General features: G+C 40.4%; 1 protein-coding gene across 2 annotated transcripts; it reads right to left on the bottom strand.

Annotated features, from left to right (window-relative positions):
* Nucleotides 1-256: 256 nt before the first annotated feature.
* On the bottom strand, nucleotides 257-20,825 carry LONRF3 (LON peptidase N-terminal domain and ring finger 3). Of its 2 annotated transcripts, XM_068411942.1 has the most exons (12): nucleotides 20,170-20,825; nucleotides 18,968-19,086; nucleotides 18,266-18,388; nucleotides 15,951-16,106; nucleotides 14,207-14,450; nucleotides 13,412-13,502; nucleotides 10,097-10,211; nucleotides 9,549-9,670; nucleotides 8,729-8,887; nucleotides 7,513-7,675; nucleotides 6,503-6,652; nucleotides 257-5,770 (listed from the first exon to the last, which is right to left on the bottom strand). In XM_068411942.1, exons 1-12 carry the CDS (start codon nucleotides 20,804-20,806, stop codon nucleotides 5,612-5,614), a joined length of 2,238 nt encoding a protein of 745 aa, XP_068268043.1. In that variant the 5' UTR covers nucleotides 20,807-20,825; the 3' UTR covers nucleotides 257-5,611. The 2 variants fall into 2 exon arrangements, with proteins under 2 accessions (XP_068268043.1, XP_068268044.1); XM_068411943.1 differs by lacking the exon at nucleotides 15,951-16,106.
* Between the last annotated feature and the right edge of the window lie 1,074 nt (nucleotides 20,826-21,899).

The raw sequence follows: 21,899 nt of genomic DNA, 5'->3' as shown, positions 1-21,899 counted from the left end.
AGTGCTGTAAGCTAGGCTCTCTTCCCATCATTCTTACTTTACTATAGCAAAGAGGGGAAAAAAGCACTTGCTGTCCTTTACAAATGATGAGGTTTGGACAACTTCATTTCTGTGGTTTGGTTCCTTCACAGTGTTGTTGTGTGACTGCAGGATCTAGGATTTGTTCTTTGTTCCTTTATCTAAAACACCTAAAAAAAGCAGCTCACGTGTAATGTTTGTTCACCTCTGTAGTTCTTTGTTATGCAAGCCAGAGAGTAAAGAACACAAAAATTTTAATTAGCAAACAACTCTCCACACAGACTTTGTTGGTACAACATAGGTATAGGTACATCTACAAACACATACAGGTTCTTTGGACTATGATTTTTTAAAATATATTTTATACGACAATGTGAACAAATCTGGAAAAAACAAATTACTTCATCCTTATGTAGAGGTAGCTGAACAGTATACTCTGTTCAGTGATATGAGAGTATAACTTAAGTTTAATTTCAAGTTCATTACAGTGCACAAAAGGATGTTTTACAAACAAATGGAATATACAAGTCCACAAAACTTTTTATTTAAAATGGCTTGATAGATATATTTCTGGCACTCTTGTAACCACATAGCTTGATGGAATTAAATTGGACAAATATATGGTGCCAAATTAAGACATCTTACACAGATAGTCTTTTGCTCCTCATTTTTTTACTTCTCCCATTCCTCACCAGGGAATTATAGAAGCTATTACATTGTTTTTGCTACACTTCTGCTCTGTAAACCTTTGTTCTGCAAACTGAATGTAAAGATTTAAAGGTGCATATGTTTATATTTATAAAATATATGGCTATGACTCTATTAAAAAGCTCAAGAATGGCAATAACAGAATACAGGCACTTCTATGTGAGGGTTACTTTAGACCTTATGAAACTCCAACATTAGTAAGCACTTCACATGATACCTGGATGAGTAAGTCAATGTAATAGTTCAGGTTTTTTTATTATCCACCATTTTAATCCTGTCTAAGCAGATTAGTTTCTTGTACCCAGACAATATTTATTTAGCAAAGTGTTTCAAAATAGTGACTTTGCTGAAACGACCATTTTTCTGTAGCTATAAGACTTTCAGTGATTTACTGGGCTTTGGAATAAACCCCAGATGCTAAACTATGTTCTGCTCCAGTTGCAAGTTAGGTTGTGAAGCTGACATTAAATGAGAACTAAGCAGGGGTTGAGTTCACCTGATGTAGGACTCAGGGGAATGGGGAGCACTACCCTAAGTGCACACAGTCCCGTTGGATTTTTATGCACAAAAAACTTGTAGTTAATTTACACTTTTTTAAAATAAGAGTTTGTGAACATGTTCTCCATTCTTTAACACTGCATTTAAACATAACTCCTGTCTATCATAAATTTAAACACCAGTAAAACTTCAGCACCAAGTAGAAATCATTAAAAGACTATCTAAAACAAAACTTAATTTTATGAAGCTCTTTCTCTACAGCACAGATTAAGCCAGAACCTGCTACATCCAAATACACATGATTTTTTTTTTAGATTAAAATAATCTTTGGATTAAGAAATCTATGGTTCAGGTATTCTGTTAGTAAGTATTCATACAGGACAGAAGGATAGGCCAAGCAATAGGTCAGCCATTCAGTATGACAGCTGATATCTCTTATTGCTACAAGGTAATGCAAGATAAGATATCAGCACTTAAAATAATTATTAAAAAAAAAAAAAAGGTAAGAGGAACTTCTACAACTAACACCAGAACGTCATTTAAGACTTAGCATGATAATGGCCTATCACACCATTTTATCACTTAATTATTAAAACTACTGAACTACTTTCCACAACTGTGGCCAAGTTCACTGTTAGGTTTCATGATTTTTCCTGATTAATCCAGTCCTGTCTTAGGTTTACTTTCAACCAAGTCATGCTAGCCGAGATAACAGCTATTTTCATGGAAACATATCCCCTTAAGTTATCGCTAGACAAAGGAGTATTTAAGACAAAGCAAAGTTATTTTGAGTGTCCTAAGTCTGCTACATATGGGAGTGAAAAATTAGTATTACTTCCTGCAGAAAACTTCTCTGACTGTTTTTAATTAGAAACCATATAATGTACATGTATAAAGATTTGGAAAGGTGATACAGCCAGTCTTAGTTATTTAATGTGAAGAGTGAAGAGATTCCAAATTAACACAACCATATCTTACAAATGCAAGTCTAAAACTTTCAAGAAGTCTCTGGGAGCTGTTTAGGTGATACTGCCCAGGAGACTGGCACTTACTTGGTTATAGTTTGATCTATTCTTGGTTCCCTCTCTGCCCATGTCACAGAAGACATGCTTTTTGTACCCCCCCATCTTTTTTTTTTTTTTTTTTTTAAAAAAAAGGGGGACTGATCACATTTCCTTGAAAATAAAAAAAAATTCTATTGATTTTAGTAATCCTAACTCAGTGATCTAGGGTCAATGGAAATTGATTTCTTTGAAGAACTAGCAAGAAGCCTGTGTATTACTTATGCCCTCACAACAAAGATTAATCAATACTTCTGGCCACACAGGAATGGCAAGTTTGAGTCATGATTTTTTTTAACAGATGAGCAAGACTGGTTATGAACTGGGTTAGGTGTCTAGAAAATGTGAGAAACTTAAATAAAATACTAATTGGGGAGTATGTTATCTGATCAATGCAGCAATACTGTGGCATAACTAGAAGATTTTTTTGTTTTTAAACCTCATTACTGAAACTTTATTGTCTCAACTCACTGAAGGCTAAGGCTACTCCTTCTCCAGCTATTCCTGGACAGGGTTGTGTTCTCTAGCAAATCCGTTTCTCTATTTTTTTTTTCCTTCTGATGGAATTTGCAGAGTTTAGCCATTAATTTAGGATGTGTGGCCATAGAGCAGTCCCAGACAGAATGCTACTGTACATGTACAGATGAACTCTCTTGCTGTGTTCCATTTGTTGTGCATACGCAGATCAACTGTATGCATTACATGCAGTAGGTCCAGTGTTTTCAGGTTGCAACAAATGCACTGGACGTTCATGATATAGGGCATGTACACGAGTTTCTGCTTAGGAAATTCTGGTAGCTTTACTCAAGGCTAAGAGAAAAGACAATATTCACTTTAAAAATCAAGGATCCTTTCCATGCCAATTTCTAATCAACAAAATAGGCAGAATATGAGTATGTAGAAGACATAGCATGCAGGAAAAAAGAACAATGAGGTCAGTGAGAAAACCGTTTAAAATACATATTTAAGGTCCTTTTCTCACAGATAAGAGTAACAAAGTGACAGCTTTTTTCTGTAGGAGCAATACGGGCCCCTTACGGTATGCAATAATACGTAATGGTTTAAGGAAGAATTGCATTTAATGCAGCTCCACTTCTGAACAAGTAGAAATCATTTCACTATTGACTTACGAAGACAAATGCCATAGCAGGTGTCAGCCACCATACACTTGTTATTGTTCAGAACATTTATGTATTTCTATACATTGTTTACAGAGAAGCAGGTAAAGTACCACCTAGGGAAGAAGTCCAGCAATCTAGCAGTATGGAAATAAGTTGTAGCGTTTCTAGAGTAGCTCAATGCAAACACAGGGTACGTATTCCATTTGCATCACAAGGTTGAAACATGTTTGTCTTCCATTCGTTTCTTTGGTACCCTTATGGAAAAGTTCTATAGAATTTAACAAGAGGGGGAACAAAGGTAGTTTTATGGAAACTTAACAATATGGAAATTGCTTTTAACTAATAAATATTTCTGATGAGATGATGATGGAAAAACACACGGAAAATTGACATTAAATTCTGCATTTTTCCATAAAGGCATGAGATGGCAAAGAATGCTATCCTGGGTAAAAATGTCAAAGAAATTTTTAGTATTCCATAACATTCTCAATTCAATCTATTATTTGCCACTGAAAAGGAAAACAGTAGCTTAGAATACAAGGCCCGGTTCTGCTCACATTGAAATCAATGAAAGTCAAAGTTAGATGGAGGCAAGATGAGTCCCAGAAAGTAGTACACTGAAAGCAATAAAAGCAGCAAAACAAGTATACAAACTGTTGATTTAAAAAAAAAAAAAAAATATCAGACCCAAGATACTTCCTATTCTCCTTTCTGCCCTATTTTTACCTGCTTTACAGCTAGAAGTAATCACACTAAAATTCACTTGTTTTTCTTGGGAGTTAACTATTATTAGCAACACTACCCCGTCTCTTAAGAGAAATGCAATGGCTGGGTAGAGATTTGAAGCTGACAGAAACCTGAAGATTGGGGTAAAATAAAGAGCATTTATGACAACATATTCCTTCTCATATACACAAACTGCCCTCCGAGTCCTACAGTTCAAAGTAACTCCCACCCTCCAGCCACATACACACACTCCAAAGCCAAATCCCAAACAATTAAAAAAAGAAATAACTGATCTTAACAGCAACAAGAGTTGATGGAAAAAACATAACAAAACAAACAAAAAAAATCTATGTAGTAACCTACAATGAAATGATACCAGTACTTCCAGTTTTCTTTAGGAGCAGCCACTTTTCATATACTGTGGCTCGCTCTTCACAGTTGTTTGTAGCCATTATCCATTCTTGCAAGAAAGAGTTCAGATATAAATTCAACTCCAAGTTATTCTCTGTTCTGTGAAAAATTAGAGGATAGATCCTCAGATGTCACCACTATGGCCAATTCCCACTGACATCAACTGATCAAAACGTTAATTTACCCAAGCACTTAAACACTCCTGCTGAAGGTTAAGTGTGTGCTTGACTGTTTTGTGATATCAGGAACCTAGTTGCAAGCGTAGGATCAAGCTCCAACAACTGTGCTTGAATTATCTCAGACATAATCTGTGTATTCAAAGACTTCATGGCAGGCTGTTTCAAGGGGCAGGGGGAAATCCTTCTTCGGCTACAGTAGAACTGGGGATAAGTAGAAAAACATTCGAAGTATTTGAACACAAATATCTGAAAAATTATCAAAGCAGTTGCTTATGCACTGCTAGAATCATCACTTTGCCCCCAGTCATAAATACAGGGTAAAAACACTATAAATAAATAGAGCAGCTCACTTTCCTTTAGAGAATGAACACATAAATAATATACATTTTGAAACAAAAAAATCATAGTGCAAAAATAAATTATCAAACGGAAGTTGTGAACATTATTTTACACAATGCTATATAAAACCTGAACCATTTGGAATAAAAGACTTCGCAGTTCACTGAAATAATGCATTAACATTATTATTTCTGCTTCACATTAAACTGCACAGTTTATCCTTTATCCACTAAAAAAGTAAAAACAAAATAAATTAAAAAACCTCTTAAGTTTTTTAAAAGGTTTATGGCAAACAAGATCACTTTTTGTTCTATCACATTTGTTATTAATTTAGCAGTGCAGTGATTGAATAATCATCTCAGAGTTCCAAAAGGAAACTATTGAAGTATCTATAAACATCCCTTGCTCTTTAGAACTCATTTTCTTTGAAATTCAGGCTTGAAACATCCTGACACTCAAATCTGTAAGACATTATTGCAGTTAGATGAAGTTACAAGAGACAGTCTACAGTCAAGTACTGTGGGAGACTTCACAGCTCTCCTCCTCACCATCACCGTGATCTTGTACGAGACATGAATGTAAGGACACGTCTGATGCCATTCAAGCGGTCTTTGAGGGATTTCATGGCAAGGAAAGGGAGCTGAGCTCTGTTCTCAAGTGGAAGGACAGCTAGGACCCACCAGCACCAGGCTGGCCCGTTAGGGTTAGACTGCAGTAAGGGGAAAAAAAAATAGAAGTTAAGATACATATAGATGGTAAGGTCTTGTTTTTGAAGATTTAACTTTGAAAACACAGTATTTTGATAGCAGTCTAGCAAGCAGGTCATCTCATCGCCGACCTAATGGCTTATGATTACAGGTTGGCTTGATACAAATGACAACCAAGTTGCACCTTTCCTGAAAATAGGATGTTGAAGGCATAAGCAACATGCATTTCTATTTCTAGCAACAGTTTCTAGGTTGGGCCTTCTAGATTTTTTTAAATATATTTTGTTCCCATGTTATTATTGACCCAGTTCTTTAGGATTCCTGCCTCCCTTCTTCATACTTCATGACACTACCTCATATTTAGTTTCTGTTATATTCTGTTTTTAGGATCCCTACCATTTGCAGTCCTTGACCAAGAGTACCAAGTTTCCTCTTGTCTATTTTCTCTCACTCATTTAATTGGGGAAGTAGTGTAAGCAAAAAGGCATTTAAGTATCCTGGGATTAATACAGTTAAGGTTAAGTAGTCTCAGGAAGTTACCCACATTAAATACGAGCTTTTTGTTTGCAACTGTGCTACCACTGGTGTATGGCAACATAACTTAGATACTTAGCTTATGCAGGATAAATGAAGAGTATTCATATTTGCATCTTAAAACACAATGCCTCCCTGCTTATCGGATATCCCTGCTATTTCTGTCTCTAAAAGTTACATAAGCCACTGATTCTGGATACCTGTGGGTCAGGATCCTTAGCTGGCATTGGACCAAAATGACTGAGAATTCGACTTTTGAGTGCTTGCTTCAGGGAGTTAAACCACATATATGCCTGATCATAGACAGAATCATGAAGAACAAGTAATGCAGCATATTCTTGTCCTTGCACCTGAAATGAGTAAGAGAGGGGGAAGGCTACTGTTAGTTCAGTCTGCATGTTGGGGAAGGCACATTTCATTTTTAGGATTTTCTGGGGTGGGTAGGGGAAAGGAAAAGAAAGAAAAGCATGCCAAGAGAGTTCTGGGATAAACTCTGAAAGCTACTTTAGTGTCCCCATTCTGCTCCTCCCCCTCCCCATTATCAGATCCTTCACTTTCTTACCCTGTATTCTAAACCAAAGATATCTATTTGCAGAACAAGCACTTTCTGGATTGCTATATGAAAAAACCTTTACATAAACATCATACACAGAAGAAAAGATCATGTAAAGCTTTTTTTTTTATTATTATTATTATTAGCAGCTCCTCAGAGTAGATATTTTATCTTCCCATTGTACACCAAAAGCTCACAAATCACACAGAATACCTTGACTGCCTAAATATATACTTTTTTTTTTTTTTTAATAAGAATTAATGTAAATAACTTTGAAGGTGTAGCGGACCCAATCCTGCTCCTTCTTACCCGAATGGGAGTTTTCTAATTGCCTTCCACATAAACAGAGGCAGGTTCTCCCCCACTCCCTTATAAACTGCAGTTATTCTGTCTAGAAGAGTGGTAAGATCTCATCCTGGGTTCACTTAGTTTCATCTTCTGCTAAAAAACTCTAGCAAAATCACTCTTCAGTATATGGGCAGAGTGTGTGCATGCTTGTGGTAAGTAGTATGTTTCCCATCTTTAACCATGAGGAGTTAGTAAATACCACACGTTTGTTTTACTAGAAACTGTTCTACAAAGAAAGAACTCACTGAAAACATATGTGCTTAGAATTTCACATGCAATACAGTTTAAATTAAGTATTTCTGAATTTACCTTTTGATCCTCAATGTACTCAATATCCGCTGTATTATAGCCATCACGCTGGCTGTGCTGTATGACCTTAAATCTCCTCTTGCCGATGCTGTCTACAACAGAGCGACCATCAGCAAAGAATTCAACGTTTCTTATCTCCAGAATGCAGCCATAATCTGCAAACCTATTGAAAGCAGAACAAAAGCAAGTAAACAAGTCTTATTCTCTCCACCCTTAGTTCCACAGAACTGCCATACAGCCAGTCCCTACCACAAAGGTATTTACCAGGGTCAGCTCATTTCTATTGTTCATAGTACTGACCTGCTGTAGTTCAAATTATTCCACAATTGTTTTCAAAACTATCAGGAAGATTCAGGCTGTCTAATCTGATTAACACTAACTGCATGTTTTGGAATACAGGGAACATCTTATGAAATTGAAAGTTATACAGCTCAGCTGCACACTTTCTCCATAATCCTAATATGTTCAGTCAATTTGTACAGAAGAACAAGAGCAATTCAGAATGTTAGATTTATGGAAGGACTATAAAATCTATACAGAAAAAAAGTTATCTCACACTTTCAGCAGATTTTACTTTGTAGGTGTGTATTTTGTGTACCTCATACTTTTTATGGTGTATACATACCCTGTAGGTATACACCATAAAAAGAAGGGAGGAAAGCTAAATACAGAGTCAGACATTAAGGTCAAATTACTTAAGACTGAGTGTAAATGCCTCAATGTAAACACTCAGCCAGTCCTTATGAAGGTCCTGTTGTACCTCTGCAGCCTCCACTACATCCAGACCAGTGAGGATACAAATGTATCCCAATAGCTTAGTTATTCTTTTCATAATTTTAAAAAAAACTAAACCCATCAACACACCTTACTGCCATTTCAATTTGATTTCTTGTGCCAAAGCATGCAACAGATTTCAAAACAGTAGAAACAGCTCCTTTTCATATATTACAGGAGGTCTGCAGCCAGCTTCATGTAATACACATTCGCTATGTGTGTTTCAAGAAAAATGGGCAGTCACATTAGTCAAAATCTTAAGTGCTCAAGAGAGAAACTTCAGTCTTCTCAATGTCTTTAACTGGCATGATTCAGAAAAAACTTTCTCTACTGGAAAACTATCACAGATATTACAGCCATGGACCTTTCTGCCCCTCTCCAAAGAGACTTGCTCCAGAGTAAGTGGGGTACATCACATGGTCTGAGCACGGTGCTCACTCACCCCTTTACAGGGTCACTGATGCACATCCCAAATTGTTTGGTGCCAGTCTCCATGCACCTTCGAATCATCAGGCGGTAACATGGCTCAAAGATGTGCAAAGGGCATGGGACTGTAGGATAAGCCATTGTGCAGACAAATATAGGAACATTCTTATTTAGGCTGGAAGAAAGAAAGGAAAAATCAGATGCAACATTTTACCAAACTACTGACAAGGTATAAAATACATTTTATGCAATAACATTCTTTAAAATTATGATATCTTTAAATAGAAACTATAACGTCTTTAGAATAAAATTCTTAATGAAACACTAAAATTATTTTTTCCCCTTAATTGACTAGATATTATGGAAAGTGATACACCACTTACTAGCAGAAGAATTTTTAGTTATGTTTTCTGGTTTTGCTAGTGAGAGCATTAATGCATCTCTATAATTGCTTTTATTTACTTTATTTTCCTTAATCCCTCTTCTTCCCTACCCAATACTTTCCAACCCCCAGCCCTTGAGACCACTTCCACCTATTGTCTCACTCTGTGGCTTTCATGGAGCACCACTGAAAGCAACCACATCGCTTTATACTTTGTTTATAAAGCAGCCTTCTGGATTTCTTCTGCTTCTGCTTATTATTTAGCACAGCGTCCAGTTTTTATGCTAACTCAAAGCACAATTTCAGCTGGACCCTGTTGTCTTTGAAATCACATGATACCGAGAAAGAAGCTCCTTTGTCAGCATCTTAGCTTGTGTTCCACAGCAGCAGGAGCCATTCATCAGCTAACAGCAGTAGTATTAAAGATTGGATTTTACATAAATGGATTACATACTTGGAAAGCTCTGCTATTTCCTCTTCATAAATCTTTCTTCTTTCAGTGAGTTCCTCTGGAAGATATCTAGCTATTAACTCCTCCATTAGTACTGTTTTACAGTATTTCCTCATAGCCAAGCACTGCAGAAAAAACACACGCAAGCAGTTATAGATAATGTCTAGCATTTCAAAGCCTACGGTGCCTATGCACAAGGCAGTCATTTGTTAGCTCCATTTTCTTAAGTCTATAGCAAATCAAAGTGATCTTTTAAGCTTGCACTGCCACTGAGGAGTTGTTTATTGAACTATTCCCTATGTTATGGCCATTATCTTGGGCAATCGGGGAAGTAAAATCACCTACAGATTTTCTAAGTACAGGTCTGGCCCTAAGGTTTGAACAGAGACAACTATCCATGCTTTGTAAGTCACAAGAGCATTTTAAGTCACATTCTTCTTAAGCTATGTAATATTTCTTTTGAGTTAGGAAGTATCACGGGTTTTGGAAGGTTCTGCTTGATCCTATCCTATGCCCTTGAATTTATGCTGAGAAAATCCAAGCATCATTACCTCTGAGAGCCCTTCCTTGCACAGGGGACATTTTGGGTTGTGATCCAGGCATCTCTCAAGACATTTGAGACAGAAGGTGTGTCCACAAGGTGTAGTGACAGGTTCGTAGAAGAGCCTGGATTGAAAAATCCAAAACCAAAAAGACAACAATATCGTGTACCAAAGTAAAAGAAAAAGCTGTTAGCAAAAATACCTGTATTCATTCACTAATTTAACTACTGACTACTACAGGGATAAAGTTGTTCCTTGCTTTTCATTCAGCTTACAGACTTTCTTATTGACACCTAATATAACAGGCAGCCCATGAACTCTGATTTCAGTAAATATGAGAGGGAATATTGTCATTAACTTCCAACAAGCCAGGATTTAATTTTCCTCTATGTGAGTGATAAATAGAAGCAGAAGTTGGACCATCTGACTTTTTCTAATGAAATTGAGCAATACTTGCACAACTATTATCGTGGAAATCATGTGATTACTTGTATGTGTAGAGCTAAGCATAAAATAGCTATTTGCAGTAATAGGCCACTTAAGTGACTGCAATAAACTATTATTGCCAACTCTAATGTGGACTTGGAAAGCAGCTTTGTTGGAATACACAGTTTTTAACCTTCAAATGACTGCTTTTCTGGAGGATGAGTGATATTAGGTTCACGTTTTATCTAGAAAAATATTTAAATATATAAGGCCAAGTCTTCAAAGTATCATGGTATCTAGTATTTACCCATTTCAAGTACCTCTGTGACACTTATTTGCATGTTAGGATTTTTTACTTATAATTACATGATATTGCAAAGTGATGTTTCCTTGCCAATAAGTACCTTAAGGAGATGTAAATAATATGGAAGGTGGTTGTTTTTTTTTTAACAGAAAACATTTGAAACTAGAAATTGTTTGGCATATACTATATTTTACAACATACTCTCTAAGCATTTTAAGATCTCAAATATTAGTCTAATTATAATTTAAGTGAATTTATAAGTTTACTTTAAAATATTACAGTTTATCAAAACAGTACACTAAGTTCTATTACACATGTGGAAATTATAAATATGTAAACCCACATTTATTAGCATCTTTAACAAGATGACTGTATTTAAGAACATAATTGGCTCTTAAGAAGATTGCCATAGCCAGTTTATTAAATGTCATTAGTTACTATAAATATTGACATTTAAACAAGGGAACATATGAAGAAGTATCTAAAATACCACACCTCTTATTGCAACTTGACTGTATAATTGAAAACCCCTGTTAATTGTTTCATGAACAGAAACCTCACTGCACCAAGGCTACCTTATTGCTTTGAACTATGTAAAATACTGAATTCTACAATATGTTTCAGTAAGCACTGGTTTGCATACTTAATTATTTAGCAGTGACTTACTTGATCTGAAATGTTAGCATAAAGACAAGAAATTCCCATTAAAATGCATGATTCTGCTCTAGCTCTCACAAAAGCCATCAGCAGCCTCTTCCTAATGACTCTAAGGGGACCTGGACCAAGCCTCATGACTTGTAGAAAGAAACACTATATACCAAGATTTCTCACATCATTTTAAGCTATTGTAACAGCAGAAACTAAATAATCACTCCTACTGAGTAATGCTCCTTCATTTCTCACCAGTATGTTGCTTTGACTGTTACTTTTTATTTTCTGCTTGCTGCTGTAGCGAGTGTAGATCAATAACATTTTGGCCACTCCATCACAAATAGGTTAATAACAGCTCCTGCAGTTAATTGTGAACAGGTCAGCAGGTTACTAGGTAATTAGTCCAAAGTGTCTCAGGATCCAAATCCCTAAAATACTTTTGAAGAACATGGCAGGAAATAATTATAATCAATCTGTATTAATATCAAGAAAAAGATCTTGTGACAGCTTCCCTTAGCACAAGCCTTCATCGTTGCAGTGATGTTACAAAGCTAACATCTTTCTAGAGGCAAGGCCTGTATTTGTGATTGCAAGGACAAGATCAGCATCACCATCCTCTATACTGTAGGGGAATCTGCAATCCTTGAGCTAATTCCTTTACCAATGTATTGTAGTCTGGCTGTTTCTGATTTAACATAGAGGATGAGGAAGTAGGGCTAATTCATTTTATTAAAAACATCTGAAAAATGCTTTGTGGACATAATGATCATAAACATGCAGACTCACTAAAACCAGCTAAGATTAATTGTGTGGCTTTCTGTTAGAGGAAAGTTTTGCTCTTAGCACTATCAAGTGTTTTGACAGCTGTATAAACTTTTGGAGCATGTTGCAGCTGTAGGCAGACAGAGGGAGAGGGGGCAAATCTGATTTATTCCAAGCAGAAGCAAATCAAACAACACAGCAGTTGTTCCCCCAAAGTTTCATTTTGTCTGAAATAAATTGAAGCCCCCCTGCCCCCGCATACACACAACAAAAAGCAAATCCAGATTTCTCAAAGCGCAGGCCTTCAGAAATAAATCCACGAGGAGGATATCTGCTATTTAAGAATTTAAATGTAGTGCAAAACTAACCCCAATATGCATTATTGATAAGTCTGGGTAATTAAAAAGCAACCTAAGCAACACTCACTGCAGAGGTCAAGACCCCTGTGAAACACCTTCCCAGTATTTCCTTCTAAGTCAGTAACAAAGCTCCATGTGTATATTTACCGAAGTTAAAATGGTTTTTACAAAACAAGTAGTAAAATAGATGTAGTTGACAACTCCTACTGGCTTTATCAAGTCATTGCTATCCCCAAGAATAACTTGTTTAACTGGAAGAAGAGATCATCAAGCAAATGGAGTGATGGCCTTAGTAAGCTAAGGAACACGTCTTGAACAATAGAGGAAAAACATGCTCCTGTTTGCTTGCAAGATCCTCCTATTGCAATAGCAGCAACAAAGTAAGTTACATGCAAACTTGGAATACGCACACGATGTGGTCTCTTTAGCTATTTTGTGCATTATATAACATCGTACACGGCTCTACAAATTCCAAAGGACAAACTGTGGGTTTGTGCACTATGTGTGTCAGTGGGTGGGTGTGCTAAGTGGCGAGAGGAAATCTTTCAGACACCTTCGCTAACACGCTTAACCCTCACATGACCTTACGTGCCCTTTCCCAAACAATCACTAGGCTAGAGCAGATCAAAAAGTTCTTATTCATCAAAAGTGTTCAGAACCAAAGGTCTAGAAACGCATCATTGGAGTAACAATTATAATAAATAAATAATTTCAAGTCAGAAGGAAAAATAACTACCAAGTAAGCCAGAAAATCTCTAGGTCATAAAAGGGAAAGAGATACATCTTAAAAGCTAAAGACATCCATGAGAAAACAATGGATACCTCATACACAGGGAGCAGTCCAAATCTGATGGATCCACAAATCCAAAAGGAATATGTTGTTCAGTACTATTTCCCTTAGTATCAACTGTATCTATAACAAAAAACATATTATAATGTAATTGAACAGAACTATCTAAACACAATGGTATTCCATCTATCTACAAATGGTGTCCAATATTTAAATGCATATTGTATATATTTGCAAGTTACTGAACCATTAAGCATCATTGCAATGATTTCTACGCAAAGCATCAAATTCAGCCTTGGCACAAATCAGCATGCCTCCCCTTAATTTTGGTGACATTATACCCACTTACAGAGCTCTGAATTTAGCCTTGCATTAACAATTAATGTCAAACCGTTTTTTATTAGTGTTGGAAGTCCAAAGTGGGACAAATTCTTCTGTCATACCATTGTAAATACATCCCACAGCATGAAAACAAGGCCAGATATCATGAACAAACAGAATTTGTGCTTTTAAACTTCTTTTAATTGATCCAAGAAAGTGCCAAGACGATGCACGACACCGATGTTCCTTAAAAGATTCAGAGCTCTGCTGATAAACAAGCACTTGATAAACAACCTTCTTAGCCTCCTGTTTAGATTAACATATTTGCTAAAAATATTTTTTTTTTTAAATACACAAGAAAGATTCCACATTATGCCCTGGTTGGGCTAAAGAGAAAATATAAAAGCCAAAGTATAATTTGGACCCTCTTCCTCTTAAGTTTTATAAAAGCGAAATTTCCACTGATTGCATGCCATGGAACTTATCCTGTGCGTAATTAAACATACCTTTCTTCATCAGTTTGCAGGGTACCTCAGCATTTCGCATCTCCTCTGAGCAGCACTTCCTTTTCAGGAGGCTGCACTTCTCAGAAATGAGAAAGGCAGACTCTGGCATGGAGGTGTGTTTGTTCTCCTCCTCTGAGCAGTCCTTTTTGCTCTCTGTAATTTGTATAGATTTCCTCAAACTACCAGAAGTAGTTACATTTGGTTCCTCTTGAATGGGAAAACCCTTTTTCTGTTCCACATTTACCTGCGTGAACAGAGGATTGACATTAGACCAATCTTCCAACAACTTGGTAAAGAAAACACCCCAAACCTCTCACAAGTCTTTAGTGTTATGGATCAGCAGGAAGGACTCTGTAGGTCAAGAAGCAACAGTTTGAGAATTGCTATGTCAGGGGCTGATTTTAATGAAAAATATGTGAACTATTTCCCTGTGGAATGAGTATTGGCACTGAGTATTTTCATGGCACTGAGTATTTTCATGGCACTGAGTATTTTCATGGCACTGAGTATTTTCATGGCACTGAGTATTTTCATGGCACTGAGTATTTTCATGGCACTGAGTATTTTCAGCCCTTATGTATGGCTTTAACACTTGGTCATGAGGCTTGATTCAGGCAGAAATGTGGCTAGATCTCACGTTAAATATATTGTTACCACTTAAGCTATGGAAAAACGCATATTGTTTATATCATAAGTATCAACCATCAAACCAACCAAAACAATGTGAGTTTATTTTAAGGAAGCAGTATAAACACACAAAATTTATAACAGAGAAAACGCACAGAGCTTCCTTCAGTGAGACAGATTTCTTTTGCAAAGGATAAAACAATCAGTCTTTATCCCATTATGGCCACAGAACAACCTGCGAGCAGCCATTACACAGGACATCACCTATCAGCTTGTCACATCAACTCCCTAGATGAACCTGAAAGCAGATAGTGTGGATTGTGATCAGGAGCTGTGGTGATGTATAACATGCAGAAAGATGAGTGAGCTGTCCCTCAAATGACTTCATGAAAGGGTCATACAATAGGATTTCTTTTCAGAATATCCTAATAGCCTCTCCAGAAGGCAGTGTCACTGATTGTTCTTATCAGTCTCAGCAAGGCTGCTCAAAACCTACCATTTTTGTTTGTAAGGACTTGTACTTCTTCTACATATACAGTATATGCAAAATCTATCCTCAAAGTTCAGGTTTCAGTGAAGCAAAAGTGGTCCTTACAAACCCATGAACATAAACCTCTACAGCCATTTACAAAACTATGGCTGTGAAAGCAAACGTATGGAGTAGCTAATATATCTTATGTGGCTCTACAATAACCTGTAAGCAGTGTACAGAATCTGAATGCAGGATGATCTTGTCACTGACATCATCAGTTACAGTTCAAGCTGAAACCCTAGATTTTGGCATTTCACAGCTTTAGAAGGTATCTCAATCCAATCTGCAGAGGCCCTTTCCCACTACCAACTACTTGGAAGAGCTGAAGACAGTTACAGGAATAGTACCTGCTCAGTTCTGGCATAAAATTGATCAGAACAACAACAGAGGACTTGTATTAAAGAAAACAAGTCAGAGTCAAAGAGGCTTCAGTAAATCCACATCGTTTTCTATCTTCTGAAACTCAGTAAAAATCTGAGAAAATCTATCCTCCTATCTCCCAGACGTGAAAAGGAGAGAAGGCTTCCCAATGTGAACATAAAACACACAACAAATTAAGAACCACACATCAGACTTGATCTTTACCTTGAGCAACCTTTGTAGGTTATGGCTGGTGCCTCCAGATCCCACTGAATTTAGGAGATTCCCCTTTAATCTAGAGTGATGTGACAACAGCTGCAGGATATCGGGTAAGTGTTCCTGAGCATTTCCCGGGATGAGTGAAAACAAACTAAGTAGAAGCTGTGATATAAAACAGAATACTTCACTGCTTAGTTCCTTCCTTGCAACCTCTAAATGAAAAAGCAAGTAAGGGAATAGCTGAAAGAAGCATCCTTGATTTTGTTAAAACCATTTAAAGAGCCTTTTAGACTAGGGTAAGAACAAAAAGAAGTGCAAGAGCTAATGCAATATAGGCCAAACAGACAGCAAGAGACATTTTCAGAGTTAAATAAGCCCATAAAGTTATTAACCGTTCTCTGTGATGTGACACACACGTGCCTTTGTCCTCTTGTTTTGCAGTTCAGAGCTCACCAGAAATTACTAACATCTTAAATATGTTTTTTGCTGCACATCAGAAACTTTCACTGGAGTTTACTAGTACAGAAAGCACTCATCTCACAGGCTTAATCCAAGTTCAGTTAAGTAAATGTCTCTGATACTGTAAACTGTAGCTGTTTATAACTCACTTATGTGAGAATACAAAAAAAAAAAATGTAAGCAGTAGAAAAATGCTATTTCTTCATTGGCTATCAGAAAATAAGTGACTCTGTATCAAGTAGCAGCTTGTAGCCATTTGTACAGCATAGCTTATTGGATGATTATTTAAGGAAAGAAACAGAGCTGAATGGAAGATTCACAACTCAAAAACTAATTTCAGCGTACTACCAAGGTGATCCTGCTGATGCCTGAGGAAGTCACGTGACATCTAAGATTTCCTTTGAAAGCCAAAAAGGATTCCACAGGATCACACTATGTCAAAACTAACACGGACAGACAGTTAATAGAAGCAGAACATCACAGCTGCATCCAAAGAATTTGGTAAAATGTAGTATGTCATTGTTATGCAAACAGCCTTGGAAATGACCCAGTAGAATATTGCGTCATGGATGAACTCTGTGCCTGATGAGTGCATGAGTAATTCTTTCAGTCATAAGAAGCCTAGTTTTTCTCAGAACCCCACTGCTCAGAAATTAGGTGTCTCGGATAAGGCTATTTGGAGTCTGAATTTAGAAACATATCTGTTTGTTCCTGTTCTTCTTGCTCTAGTGCACAGGAAGTCTCCCAGCATGACTATGAGAATAAATCATGACACAATGACAGTGAAAGACTGCATGAAACCCACTGGAAAAAAAAAAACAACACCAAACAAAACCCCCAAATAGCAGTGACAAAACACTCACAGGAGATGGAAATCTCAACCATATACAAAATGAGAGAAAAATTTGATTGCACTTATACTCTCACAGTTACCTTCATGAACAGTGCTTTACTGTTAAGAATTCTACTGTGCTTTTAGAGAGCCTTATGATTACAGCACACAGGAACCCAAAAGCTCCCATCCCACCAGTGATGGAGAAAAGCATGAATGCACTGCCATAAAGGAGAATTCAGTACAAGGAAAATAGAACCATTACATTTTTATTACCATAAGCTATCACTGCAACGCTGAGCCTTTTAGACAACAAAAAAGAATGGTCAAGTGTCAAACACTGGTTCACATGAAATCAGAGATCCGAGGGGCGTGCTAAACAGAGCAGTCTTCACAAAAGCCATTTAAGAATCCACACACCACATCTTAGGCTGCTACTGAAAAAACCCTCACTGCAGATCCATTTTGTTGCTTATGTAGCATTAATTATTAGCAACCTTTAAAAACTTTTAAAACAGCTCTTTTGTTGACTGCTTCCTTTCACACCCTCTTCACACAGACAGCAGCAGGAGGGGCTGTAGGAAGAGAGCTGCTGCTCCCAAGTGGAGTTTGACGGGTGCTGCGTGTTGCATTCTGCCAGTCAATGGCCTGATACAACATTCAATAGCAACTCCCCCTCTTCTGCGCTCTGTGGTTGGTAATACATTGCCAAGCTAGGAAACAGATCAGAAATCTGACTGTAGGGAATCACAATAGTCTGTGGGTGGCAATTATTAACAATTCAGTTTTACTTCAGATTTGCTGATGCTAACACTGTAACTGTTTCCACATAGTGCCTGCTAAGTCTGTTTTCTTGCTGCCTCTCTGTCTTCAAGTAAGCAATACACCTAACTTGGGTTTGAACAACAGTCTGGATGTATCTCTCCATCCAGCTCTTCACAGTAATGAGAGAGAAAGAGGGGAAGAGAGAAGAAAAATTCTTATCCTCCTTTATGAAAGGCCACTGAAAACAATGATTTAGGGAACTCACCTTTTGTGCCTCAGACTTGGCCGGCTTGTTGCCAGTATCTAGAGCAAGGCAGAACAGAAACTCTCTTAAAGCTTCTTCTGTTTTTCCCAGATTAGCTAATGCTTGTCCTTTCCTTAGGTGACCCTGCAATGAAACACATCCATAGTTGCAGCTTTTGCTCTTTTGTCATGAGAATATGCAATAAAACCAAGCTGAAATTACAAAAGCTCTTTCTGGAGAAGAAAAAGTTAGGTGGAGAGAATCCCTATGACCATCTCTTACACCTAGACACCACCAGTGTCTGGGTTTTTAACCACAATGGTCCTGAAAATTTACAGGCAGAACTGGGATATTCTCTATCTCAAGCAAGTATGATTCTCACAGCATGTGAGCCCAACTGATCTTGGAGAAATCTATTTCCCCTACATTTAATCTCCTAAAATACTCATTACGTCCTTATAGAATGATATAAGCCCAGCATTCAATTTTTAGAGAGTTCATGAACTTCAGATTCACCCAGGTCAAAGACAATAGCATTAGCTGATCCTCCAGGATTATCACTGTATTCCTTCACCCCAGGAAGCTCAAGAATATAATGGTCTGTAAGTCACAGGAGTCCAAGAAGTTACAGGACTTAGAGCCTCCCTCAGACTCAGCTAACAGTTTTTTATCCAGAGCAGCATCAAGGTTTTAAAACAAAGTACAACCGGAATCAGAACTTACTTTGAACCAGTACGGCTGCAGCCTGCATGCTGTTTCTGCATCACGCAGTGCATCTTCACAAGCTTTCAAAGTAGAGTTAATCTGGGACCGGTTGCTGTATAGCAAGTGGTCATTTGGAGCTGTAGGAAAGAGAAAAATTGGTTGACTGAAGTAAAGTAAAAATTAGTTACATAAGTTTTATTTCTTATTTGTTTTTTTTAAAACCACATGTTAGTGCTTCCAAGATGTACAAACCCACAAAATATCCACCCTTTAAATAACCATGTATGAACTGAAATCTGGAAACCTCTTTGGGCAACTCCAGACAAAATGTCAGCTATGCATTATATAACTGCAGGGAACATTGCATAAATAAATGCTGAGACGCTCACACAATAAATTACCAGCTCTGACTGAGGATCAGATGGCTGATAGAAACACACAGGAGACATTTAGGATGGCAAGAGGAATGCTGTCACACCGTAGGGAGGAGTTTCAGAATCTTTAGTATCAAAGTTTTTAAATGGTACATAAAGATCTTTTCGTGCCGTAGCTCAACAGAGGAAAACAACTGACAACTACAAGAATCAGATAACGCTACAGCGGTGCGGATTGAGTGATGTAGGTACACACCCTGCCTGCTGTAGCGTCCAGACACAAAGCGTACCGAGTTAAGGCTGGACGCTTTTGTTTGGAACACCCGTGCGTTTAAATGGAACTCTCACCGTAATACCTCGCCTTTAATTTCCACCCATCGCGTGCAGTGCTAGTTCCCCCCCCGCCAAACTCGATTAAAACGACCGCACGGAAAGTTTCCCTGCCCAGCCCCCGAGGCGCTCCCAGCGCGGGGCCGCCCGGGAGCCCGCCCGGCCGCCCCACACACGCGTCCCGTCCCCGCCGCCTCCTCCGCGCCCCGCGGTGCTCGCCGGGGCCAGGCTGCGCCCAGCGGAGCCGCCCGCCCAGCGCCCTGCCCGGGGAGCGGCGGGCCCGCTCCCTCCTGGCTCCGCCGGTTACACAACGGCGCCGGCGGGGGGGAGCCCGGCCGGACCGCGGGCCCCGGCTTACGCAACCGCTGCTCTCCTGACCCAGTTTCCCTGCGGGCCGAAGAGCCCCTGCCCCTCCCCGGGGCTCCCCCCCCCCCCCGGCTCCCCGGCCACCCGCCCGGGACCCGGCCGTCCCCCGCGGCGCTCGGGGGCAGGCGGCGGGGAGGGGGAAGCCGTTACCTAGGCTGACCGCTTCGTTGTACTTCTGCAGGGCGGCTTGTAGCTTCTTCTCCTTGTACAAGAGGTTCCCTTCGTGCCTGAGCTGCGAAGCCTTCACTTGGCAGGGGAACCACTTAGCCAGCAGGTTGCTGAGGATGACATTGACCCGCAGGAGCTGCCCGCCCGCCGTGCTGCCCTCCTCCTTGCACAGCACGCAGCGGGACTCGGCCGCCCGGTCCCTCTCCAGGCACTTTTTGCAGAACGTGTGTCCGCAAGGCAAGGAAACGGGCTCGAAGAGGAAGCCCTGGCATTTGCGGCACCTGAAGACGTCCCACTCGCGGGGCTGCGGGGGGCCGCTCCCGGCGGCGGGCAGCCCCTCTTTGATCCGGACGCTCTGCGCCAGGCACTCCACCAGCTTCTCCAGCTGCTCCGCCCGCAGCTGCTGGTGGCGGGACGCCAGCTGGTAGAGCGGCAGGGCTTCGTGCAGCCGCCCGCCGTAGGCGAGCGCGTCGGCCCGCCCGAGCAGCACCTGCCACTCGGGCCCCAGGCCGCCGCCCGGCAGCTCCAAGTTCTGCGCCTGCAGAGCCCCGGCCGCCAGCTGCAGCACCAGCTGGGGCTCCGGGCGCTGCTGCTGCTGCGGCGGCAGGTGGGAGCCCATGGCGGCGGGCAGCGCCTCTAGCAGGGCGGACGGTGCGGGGCGCCAGGGCGCGGAGGCTGAGGGGGCGCGGGCGCGGCGCGGCCCCGCCGGCCCATGCTGCTGCCGCCCCGCGCCAGGAGCGCCCCGCGCCGCCGCCGCTTATATAAAGGCGGGCACGTGACGGCGGGCGGCGCCGCTCATTGGGCAGCGCCCGCAGGTTGTTACAAAACCGCCTGGTTTTGTAACGCGCCCACAGCGGCCCCCGGCCCGGCCCGCTGAGGGTCCCGCCCGCCGCCCGGAGCCCCAGCCGAGATTGCCGCGAGGGCGGGGGAAAGCCGGCGCTGCCCCCTGGGGGAGCCCGCGGCGGGCTGTCCGAGCCCGGCCTGGGGAGGGGGCGCCTGGTCAGCAGCGGGCAGGCCACGCCGCGCCGCGCTGGGCCGGGCCGGTATGAGAGTCCCGTCGGGCGCGGAAGCAGCTCCGCCTCGGCACCGTCCGCTTCGGTAGGTCCTGGGCACGGCCGAAATCAGCCGGTACTCGCCCCATCCCTCAGAGCCCGGGCCGGGCTGTGTTTCTCCGCGGGCGCGGCTGGGTTTGGCAGAGCCGAGCACAGAACGAAGGCACCCAAAGCGGAACCGCTCCCCCCCCGCAGCCCCGTCACGCTGTGCTTAAAGTTCGGTTTGACCCGCTGGTCTACAGTGACACCACGGTGAGAAGCTGAATTCGCTCCTGGGTTCGGTGCTTTGTTACCCACGGTGATAGAAAAGAAATAGTTCAAAGCGATTTTGAAAAACAAGAACGCTATTTCCTGCTAGAACTGGCGTGTTAAGGGTTGTAGTTATACAGTAATCACTCTCTTTAAGCGCATCTACATAGTAGTGACGCTATTTTAATGTCAGGTAATCATGCTTTTAGGGTAAGTAAGCAGCACATTAGAAGGAAAATGTCATGTGTGTTTGGCCATGCGGTGTGGCATGTTGCATAGCTATACCTGCCCGTGCCAGGTTCTAGATAATAAAGCACATGCCTTATGGTGTATGTTTGTTTTATTTAAGACCAGCTGTGTTGACCACTTCCATCTGCACATTCCTACCCGTTTTCGTTATATGAAAGGATC

The sequence above is a fragment of the Nyctibius grandis genome, chromosome 13 (assembly GCF_013368605.1).
Source record: "Nyctibius grandis isolate bNycGra1 chromosome 13, bNycGra1.pri, whole genome shotgun sequence".
Taxonomy (NCBI): Eukaryota; Metazoa; Chordata; class Aves; order Nyctibiiformes; family Nyctibiidae; genus Nyctibius; species Nyctibius grandis.
The sequence above is the reverse complement of the archived record's forward strand: the minus strand, read 5'-3'. Positions and strand labels throughout refer to the sequence as shown.

Coding starts and splice junctions, on each gene's coding strand:
- LONRF3 (XM_068411942.1), bottom strand. CDS start 20,806: ATGGGCTCCCACCTGCCGCCGCAGCAGCAGCAGCGCCCGGAGCCCCAG. Junction 10,212..13,411: donor GACTGCTCCCTGTGTATGAG/GTATCCATTGTT, acceptor TTTTCAATCCAG/GCTCTTCTACGAACCTGTCA. Junction 9,671..10,096: donor GCAAGGAAGGGCTCTCAGAG/GTAATGATGCTT, acceptor TTTTTTCTGCAG/TGCTTGGCTATGAGGAAATA.